The 9,337-nt window shown below is 40.1% G+C and overlaps 1 protein-coding gene across 1 annotated transcript in view; it reads right to left on the bottom strand.

Annotated features, from left to right (window-relative positions):
* LOC110445750 (RING1 and YY1-binding protein-like) overlaps positions 1 to 9,337 on the bottom strand; it is a 52,991-nt gene that overhangs the window by 11,518 nt on the left and 32,136 nt on the right. The window contains exon 3 of the mRNA XM_021490522.1: positions 7,983 to 8,312. Within this exon, the coding sequence (XP_021346197.1) occupies positions 7,983 to 8,312 (330 nt within the window). The remainder of the gene's footprint in view (positions 1 to 7,982; positions 8,313 to 9,337) is intronic.

Raw genomic sequence — 9,337 nt, 5'->3', positions numbered from 1 at the left:
TAATTTTCCCTTTGGGGCCCCGCCCTGGCCCCAGGGGTTGGGGTAGGAATCCCAATTTTACAATTTTGAAGCCTCATCTACCAAGGATGATTCTGACCAAGTTTGAAAAAAATCCATCCACTGGTTCTTGAGAAGAAGTTGAAAATGTAAAAGTTTACGCACGACGCACGACGGACGACGGACGACGACGGACGAAAAGCGATTGGAATAGGTCACTTGAGCAAAGCTCAGGTGACCTAAAAATGGACAAACAAATATAACCAAGGGAAGGAACTCTATGCTCTTCCATTGGCACCTGCCAATTTGAATGCCTTGATGCATTCCACTTTCAGGTGTGTCAGGTGTGCCTGCTGTTTGTCAGGTCAGCAGCGACAAAGCTCAGGTGTAACACTACCTTGATCACCTAAAACAAATGGCTGGTCGCAGCTAATCTGTATCCACCTCCCAATAGAGACCTTAGCCAGCAGAAACAAAATATTCCAGAAATTTATAGAGTGTACATTTCCTAAATTTAAAATTACAAGAAGTAAAAAGGTCATAAATATTTAAAGAGAAATGAGTGTGTGGTGTCGGAATTCCCAGATTCCTTGCTTTAATCAGGCTATGTGGAATGGACATTACCATTAAAATTTCAAGGAGGTACCCCATGAAAATTCAATAATACTAATAAATGGAAAGAGAAATGTAAAGCTCATAGTAAGCTGTTATCGTATCCCCTTGTACGCCAAATGCTGACATGCCGGGAATTGTAGAGACTTCGAGCTAATTGTTACCCAATCGGTCACCAGAACATGCTACCTTGTGCAATGCCCCATCAACCACGTTAACTACATACCGTAATTAATCTTAACAGGGTGTTAGAGATCCAACCTCACAATGACCTTGATTTACAAATTGACATTCTCTAGTGAATTAATTAATGCATTAAGAAACTTCGACCTTGAATAAGATGTTGACAGGCACTTCTACCCATCTTCTGACATAAAAACACACAAACCACACAAACCACACACACATATATGAACCATACAAACTTCTGACATAGAAACGCTTAAACAAGACAAACCAATGCCATACAAACAAATATGAACCAGGCAAACTTCCGACACAGATATCTATAAACTTGAACAAGGTTACCGCAAGCGGTATATAATACGCCCGTCACACATTGAATGAGCAGTTGTTTGTATGATTGAAATATATGAAGTATTTGTGAGTAATTGATATTGAAAGAGAAATCATTCAACATAACTGGTAGATCAATGAGTGCAATTCAACATCATGGAACACATGCATCGCATTAATGAAACCAAGGGGAATAACTCCAATAATTACGGTCGGATAATGGCGGTTATCGAACTTGTCCGAGCTTTCATGGTAATTAACCTTGTTGTGAAGTTTGAAGTTAATCCGTTAATAATTACTTGAGATATCGAGCGGACACTGTTTCGACAAGTCCATAAAGGAGCATAACTCCACAAATTATCGTCCAATGATGGCGGTTATCGAACTTGTCCGAGCATTAATGGTAATTAACCTTGTTGTGAAGTTTGAAGTTAATCCGTTAATAATTACTCGAGATATCGAGCGGACANATACGTCCCCGTCTTCGACGGGCGTATAAAAACTGAGGGCATAGAAACACATGAACCTGGCACAGATATCAGTGAACCAGACAACTACTAGCACAGATATCTGTGAACCAGACAACTACTAGCACAGATATATGTGAACCAGACAACTACTGGCACAGATATCTGTGAACTTGATAAATACTGGCATAGATATCTGTAACCCTGACAAATACTGGCACAGATATCTGTGAACCTGACAAATACTGGCACAGATATCTGTGAACCTGACAAATACTGGCATAGACATTTGTGAACCTGACAACTACTGGCACAGATATCTGTGAACTTGATAAATACTGGCATAGATATCTGTGAACCTGACAAATATTGACACAGCTGATATCCGTGAACCTGACAAATACTGGCATAGATATATGTGAACCTGACAACAACTAACACAGATATTTGTGAACCTGACAACTAATGAAATAGATATCTGTGAATCTGAAAACAACTCACACAGGTATCTGTGAACCTGACAACTACTGGCACAGATATCTGTAAACCGGACAATTACTGGCATAACTATCTGTGAACCGGACAACTACTGGCAAATCTATCTGTGAACCAGACATCTATTTGTATAACTATCTGTGAACCGGACATCTATTTGCATAACTTTCTGTGAACCGGACAACTACTGGCATAACTATCTGTGAACTGGACAACTACTGGCATAACTTTCTGTGAACCGGACAACTACTGGCAAATCTATCTGTGAACCAGACATATATTTGTATAACTATCTGTGAACCGGACATCTATTTGCATAACTTTCTGTGAACCGGACAACTACTGGCATAACTATCTGTGAACTGGACAACTACTGGCATAACTTTCTGTGAACCGGACATCTACTTGCATATCTATCTGTGAACTGGACAACTGCTGGCAAAACTTTCTGTGAATCGGACAACTATTTGCATAACTATCTGTGAAATGGACAACAACTCGCACAGATATCTGTGAACAATACAACTACTGACACAGATATCTGTGAACCTGACAACTACTGGCATAGATATCTGTGAACCCAACAACTACTGGCACAGATATCTGTGAACCTGACAACTATATACTGACATAGATATCTGTGAACCAGATAACTTCTAGAACAGATATCTGTGAACAAGACAACTACTGGTACAGATATCTGTGAACTTGATAAGTACTGGCATAGATTTCTGTGAACCTAACAAATATTGACACAGCTGATATCTGTGAACCTGACAAATACTGGCATAGATATATGTAAACCTGAAAACAACTCACATAGATATTTGTGAACCTGACAACTAATGGAATAGAAATCTGCGAATCTGACAACAACTCGCACAGATATCTGTGAACCTGACAACTACTGGCACTGATATCTGTAAACCGGACAATTACTGGCATAACTATCTCTGAACCGGACAACTACTGGCAAAACTATCTGTGAACTGGACAACTACTGGCATAACTTTCTGTGAACCGGACAACTACTGGCATAGATATTAGTGAACCTGACAACTCCTGGCATAACTTTCTGTGAACCGGACATCTATTTGCAAAACTATCTGTGAACTGGACAACTAGTGGCTTAACTTTCAGTGAAGCGGACATCTATTTGCATAACTATCTGTGAACTGGACAACTACTGGCATAACTTTCTGTGAACTGGACAACTACTGGCACAGATATTTAGTGAACCTGACAACTCCTGGCATAACTTTCTGTGAACCGGACATCTATTTGCATAAATATCTGTGAACCCGACAACTGCCAGCATAAGTATCTGTGAACCAGACAACTATTTGCACAACTATCTGTGAACTGGACAACAACTTGCACAGATATCTGAGAACCTGACAACTACTGGCACAGATATCTGTGAGCTGGATAACTACTGGCATAGCTATCTGTGAATCGGACAATTACTGGCATAGCTACCTGTGAACCTGACAACTACTGGCACAGATATCTGTGAACTGGACAACTACTTGCACAGATATCTGAGAACCTGACAACTACTGGCATAGCTACCTGTGAACCTGACAACTACTGGCACAGATATCTGACAACTGGACAACTACTTGCACAGATATGTGTGAACCTGACAACTATATATATATAGCTACTAGCACAGATATCTGTGAACCTGACAGCTACTGGCACATATATCTGTGAACCTGACAACTTCTGGCATAGATATCTGTAAACCTGACAACTACTGGAATATATATCTGTGAACTTGACAACTACTGGCACAGATATCTGTGAACCTGACAAATACTGGCATAGATATTTGTGAACATGACAACGACTTGCACATGACAACGACTTGCACAGATATCTGTGAACCTGACAACTACTGGCACAGATATTTGTGAACTGGACAACTACTGGCATAACTATCTGTGAATCAGACAACTACTGGCATAGATATATGTGAACCAGACAACTACTGGCATAGATATATATGAACCAGACAACTACTGACAAAGATATCTGTGAACCTGACAACTTCTGGCATATACATATGTGAACCGGACAATTACTGGCACAGATATATGTGAACCGACCAATTACTGGCATAACTATCTGTGAACCTGACAAATACTGGCATAGATATTTGTGAACATGACAACGACTTGCACATGACAACGACTTGCACAGATATCTGTGAACCTGACAACTACTGGCACAGATATTTGTGAACTGGACAACTACTGGCATAACTATCTGTGAACAGGACAACAACTGGCATAAATATATGTGAACCAGACAACTACTGGCATAGATATATATGAACCAGACAACTACTGACAAAGATATCTGTGAACCTGACAACTTCTGGCATATACATATGTGAACCGGACAATTACTGGCACAGATATCTGTGAACCGACCAATTACTGGCATAACTATCTGTGAACTTGACAACTACTGGCATAGATATCTATGAACCTGACAACTTCTGGCATATACATATGTGAACCGGACAAATACTGGCACAGATATCTGTGAACCGACCAATTACTGGCATAACTATCTGTGAACAGGACAACAACTGGCATAGATATCTGTGAACCTGACAACTTCTGGCACAGATATCTATGAACCTGACAACTTCTGGCATATACATATGTGAACCTGACAAATACTGGCACAGATATCTGTGAACTGACCAATTACTGGCATAACTATCTGTGAACAGGACAACAACTGGCATAAATATATGTGAACCTGACAACTTCTGGCACAGATAACTATGAACCTGACAACTTCTGGCATATACATATGTGAACCTGACAATTACTGGCACAGATATCTGTGAACCGACCAATTACTGGCATAACTATCTGTGAACAGGACAACAACTGGCATAGATATTTGTGAACCGGACAACTACTCTCTGGTATAAATATCTGTGAACCGGACAAGTATTGGCACTGATATCTATGAACAGGACAATTACTGCCACAGAAAAATAAGCTTTATATATGAATCTAACAGCACCATCACGTCATTAGCTCATTAGTCTTTGCATCCAGGTGAGCCCTGAACAAACAATTTTTAGAAGGTTTCTTTTCCTCTGATATTCTTACAAACTGTTGACATCATTAACTGCATTAGGGTAAGCATAAGTACCAGAGTTGGTGTAAATGACTCATTTACCAAGAGTATCTTTTCAATGACTTTCTTTGCACCTGGACTTTCTCCACCCTTTAGCGTATAAGGCCTGGTCCTACTCCCCTGTTGACTATAAAGTGTGGACCTGTGTTACTGGTATCCAATTCTGTCATATACTGGCATACAGGCAGGCAAATTGGCTATTGTCACAGTTACAAAGCTTGATGAGATTAGCGGGGTTAGGGGCTATTATCACAGTTACAAAGCTTGATGAGATTAGTGGGGTTTGAGGCTATTGTCACAGTTACAAAGCTTGATGAGATTAGCAGGGTTTGGGGCTATTGTCATAGTTACAAAGCTTGATGAGATTAGCGGGGTTTGGGGCTATTGTCATAGTTACAAAGCTTGATGAGATTAGCGGGGTTTGGGGCTATTATCACAGTTACAAAGCTAGATGAGATTAGAGGGGTTTGGAGCTTTTGTCAGTTACAAAGCTTGATGAGATTAGCGGGGTTTGCGGCTATTGTCACAGTTACAAAGCTAGATGAGATAAGCAGAGTTTGGGGCTATTGTCTCAGTTCCAAAGCTTGATGAGATTAGCGGGGTTTGGGGCTATTATCACAGTTACAAAGCTAGGTGAGTTTAGGGGGGTTTGGGGCTTTTGTCAGTTACAAAGCTTAATGAGATTCGTGGAGTTTGTGGCTATTGTCACAGTTACAAAGCTAGATGAGATAAGCGGAGTTTGGGGCTATTGTTACAGTTACAAAGCTAGATGAGATTAGCGGGGTTTGGGGCTATTGTCATAGTTACAAAGCTTGATGAGATTAGCGGGGTTTGGGGCTATTGTCATAGTTACAAAGCTTGATGAGATTAGCGGGGTTTGAGGCTATTGTCAGTTACAAAGCTAGATGAGATTAGTGGGGTTTGGGGCTATTGTCACAGTTACAAAGCTTGATGAGATGAGCGGGGCTTGGGGCTATTATCACAGTTACAAAGCTAGATGGGATTAGAGGGGTTTGGGGCTTTTGTCAGTTACAAAGCTTAATGAGATTAGTGGAGTTTCGGGCTATTGTCACAGTTACAAAGCTAGATGAGATAAGCAGAGTTTGGGGCTATTGTCACAGTTACAAAGCTAGATGAGATAAGCGGAGTTTGGGGCTATTGTTACAGTTACAAAGCTAGATGAGATTAGCGGGGTTTGGGGCTATTGTCATAGTTACAAAGCTTGATGAGATTAGCGGGGTTTGGGGCTATTATCACAGTTACAAAGCTAGATGAGATTAGAGGGGTTTGGGGCTTTTGTCAGTTACAAAGCTTAATGAGATTAGTGGAGTTTGGGGCTATTGTCACAGTTACAAAGCTTGATGAGATTAGTGGGGTTTGGGGCTATTGTCAGTTACAAAGCTTGATGAGATTAGTGGAGTTTCGGGCTATTGTCATAGTTACAAAGCTAGATGAGATTAGCGGGGTTTGGGGCTATTGTCACAGTTACAAAGCTTGATGAGATAAGCGGGGTTTGGGGCTATTGTCAGTTACAAAGCTAGATGAGATTAGTGGGGTTTGGGGCTTTTGTCAGTTACAAAGCTTGATGAGATTAGCGGGGTTTGGGGCTATTGTCAGATACAAAGCTAGATGAGATTAGTGTTGTTTGGGGCTTTTGTCACAGTTACAAAGCTTGATGAGATTAGCGGTGTTTTGAGGATTTCACCTATCTGTCTATTTCACTAGATATTAAGATTAATTATACCTAATTATACAGAACAGTCAACGAAAAAAAGGAAAAATCCCCTATTTGTTATTTTTTTTGTTGGTTGTTTTTTACAAAACATTTTCTATGATATAAACATTTCAAAGGCTATATTTTTGAGCAATTAAAGGAAATGTGGCATAAGTATGAATTATTTGCAAGTAATTTGCTTTCACCTTTAATTATTTTCCTCCTTGTACATCCCTAACATGCTACTATATAACTTACAGATGTACATCTAGGACTATCTACCTGTACACCCTAGATACCTAATATACAGGTGTACATGTTAGACATCTACCTGTACACCCTAGATACCTTATATACAGTTGTACATGTTAGACATCTACCTGTACACCCAAGATACCTAATATACAGGTGAACATGTTAGACATCTACCTGTACACCCTAGATACCTAATATACAAGTGTACATGTTCGACATCTACCTGTACACCCTAGATACCTAATATACAGGTGTACATGTTGGACTATCTACCTGTACACCCTAGATCCCTAATATACAGGTGTACATGTTAGAATATAAAACTGTACACCCTAGATATCTAATATACAGGTATACATGTTAGACAACTACCTGTACACCCTAGATACCTAATAAACAGGTGTACATGTTAGAATATCTACCTGTACTCCCTAGATACCTAATATACAGGTGTACATGATAGACTATTTACGTGTACACCTTAGATACCTTATATACAGGTGTACATGTTAGACATCTACCTGTACACCCTAGATACCTAATATACAGGTGTACATGTTAGAATATCTACCTGTACACCCTAGATATCTAATATACAGGTGTACATGTTAAGACTTTCTACCTGTCGCCCTAGATACCTAATATACAGGTGAACATGTTAGACTATCTACCTGTACACCCTAGATACCTAATATACAGGGGAACATGTTAGACTATCTACCGGTACACCCTAGATACCTAATATACAGGTGTAGGTTTACCTTTGTTGATTTGAGATCTTTTTTGCTGTATTTGTATGGTTCTTCTCCTTTTTGATATTAATTGTACTGAGAGTTGTGGTTTCTATAGGAGGGGGAGGTAACTCTAGGCGATAGTCCTCCTGGGTACTATCACTGTCTACTGCCTCTTCCTCCTCCCTTTCCTCTTCCTCCTCCTCTTCCTCTTCCTCCTCCTCTTCAGGTTCCTCTCCTTCTTCCTCATCATCCCCATCTACAAGCGTTCCATTTTCAAGCTTCTCTTTTTTTGGAGGTGGGGGCACATACTGCTGGGCAACTTGCTGCGCTACCAATTGAGAATTTAATCGTGGCTTTCTGCAAAATATAAAAGGTATAACCTTATCAATATTTTTAAAGATCACTACAAAAACTGTAGATCCTGATAACTGCAATAGATCTTACTTGATAACACAGAATCAATGATTTTCGCAAACAATTGATTCACAAGTATACAAACTTTGTCACATTTAAAGGAACTGTCAAGGTCTTGCTTGTTTTGCCCCTGTATCATAACTATAATGTACGAAGTCAATTGCAGGACATTTAGCTTTGTTTGTTTGTGTTTGTCATTTAAGTATGAGCCATGTTTTGATGGTGGAGGAAAACCAGAGAACCCAGAGAAAAAGCACCAACCTGCAGCCAGTACCTGGTGACTGCCCCAGGTAGACCTCAAACCTGTGACCCAGTGGTGGAGGGCTAGTGATCATAGACGATCAGTCGCCTTAGCCACTCGGCCACCATGGCCCCCTACCGTAGGATATAGGCTATGTAAGTTGCCTAATGAGATACTATACAGGCTCTATGAAGTCTAGTGTGGGATATGATTTATGTAGCTTTCAAAGAATAAGTGACTGTACCTTTCTCTTTTCTTTATATTTAATTTCCATTGTCTCTATTTAACACTATTTTACCCATTCGCTAATTTCACTAATTGACTGTTTGAGAATGTTCATTCATGACGATCCATTTTACAAATACTGTTTGCCGAAACTTTCCTGATGTGGTTCATGTTTACAACACCATATTTAGCTCACCTGGCACGAAGTGCCAAGTGAGCTTATGCCGTGGCGCGGCGTCCGTCGTCCGTCCGTCCGTCGTCCGGCGTCAATATTTTACTTTAAACAACTTCTTCTTAATAACCAAAAGGCCTAGGGTGATGATATTTGGCCAGAAGCAAACTGGGATGAAGGGCTACAAAGTTTGTTAAAATTAATGACCTTCACCCATTTTCAAGGTCACAGGGGTCAAATATGTTAAAAACTTTAAACATCTTCTTCTCAATAACCAAACTGCCCAAGGAGATGATATTTGGCCAGTAGCATGCTTGGGTGAAGGGCTAC

This window comes from Mizuhopecten yessoensis, unplaced genomic scaffold (assembly GCF_002113885.1).
Source record: "Mizuhopecten yessoensis strain PY_sf001 unplaced genomic scaffold, ASM211388v2 scaffold2345, whole genome shotgun sequence".
NCBI lineage: Eukaryota > Metazoa > Mollusca > Bivalvia > Pectinida > Pectinidae > Mizuhopecten > Mizuhopecten yessoensis.
The sequence above is the reverse complement of the archived record's forward strand: the minus strand, read 5'-3'. Positions and strand labels throughout refer to the sequence as shown.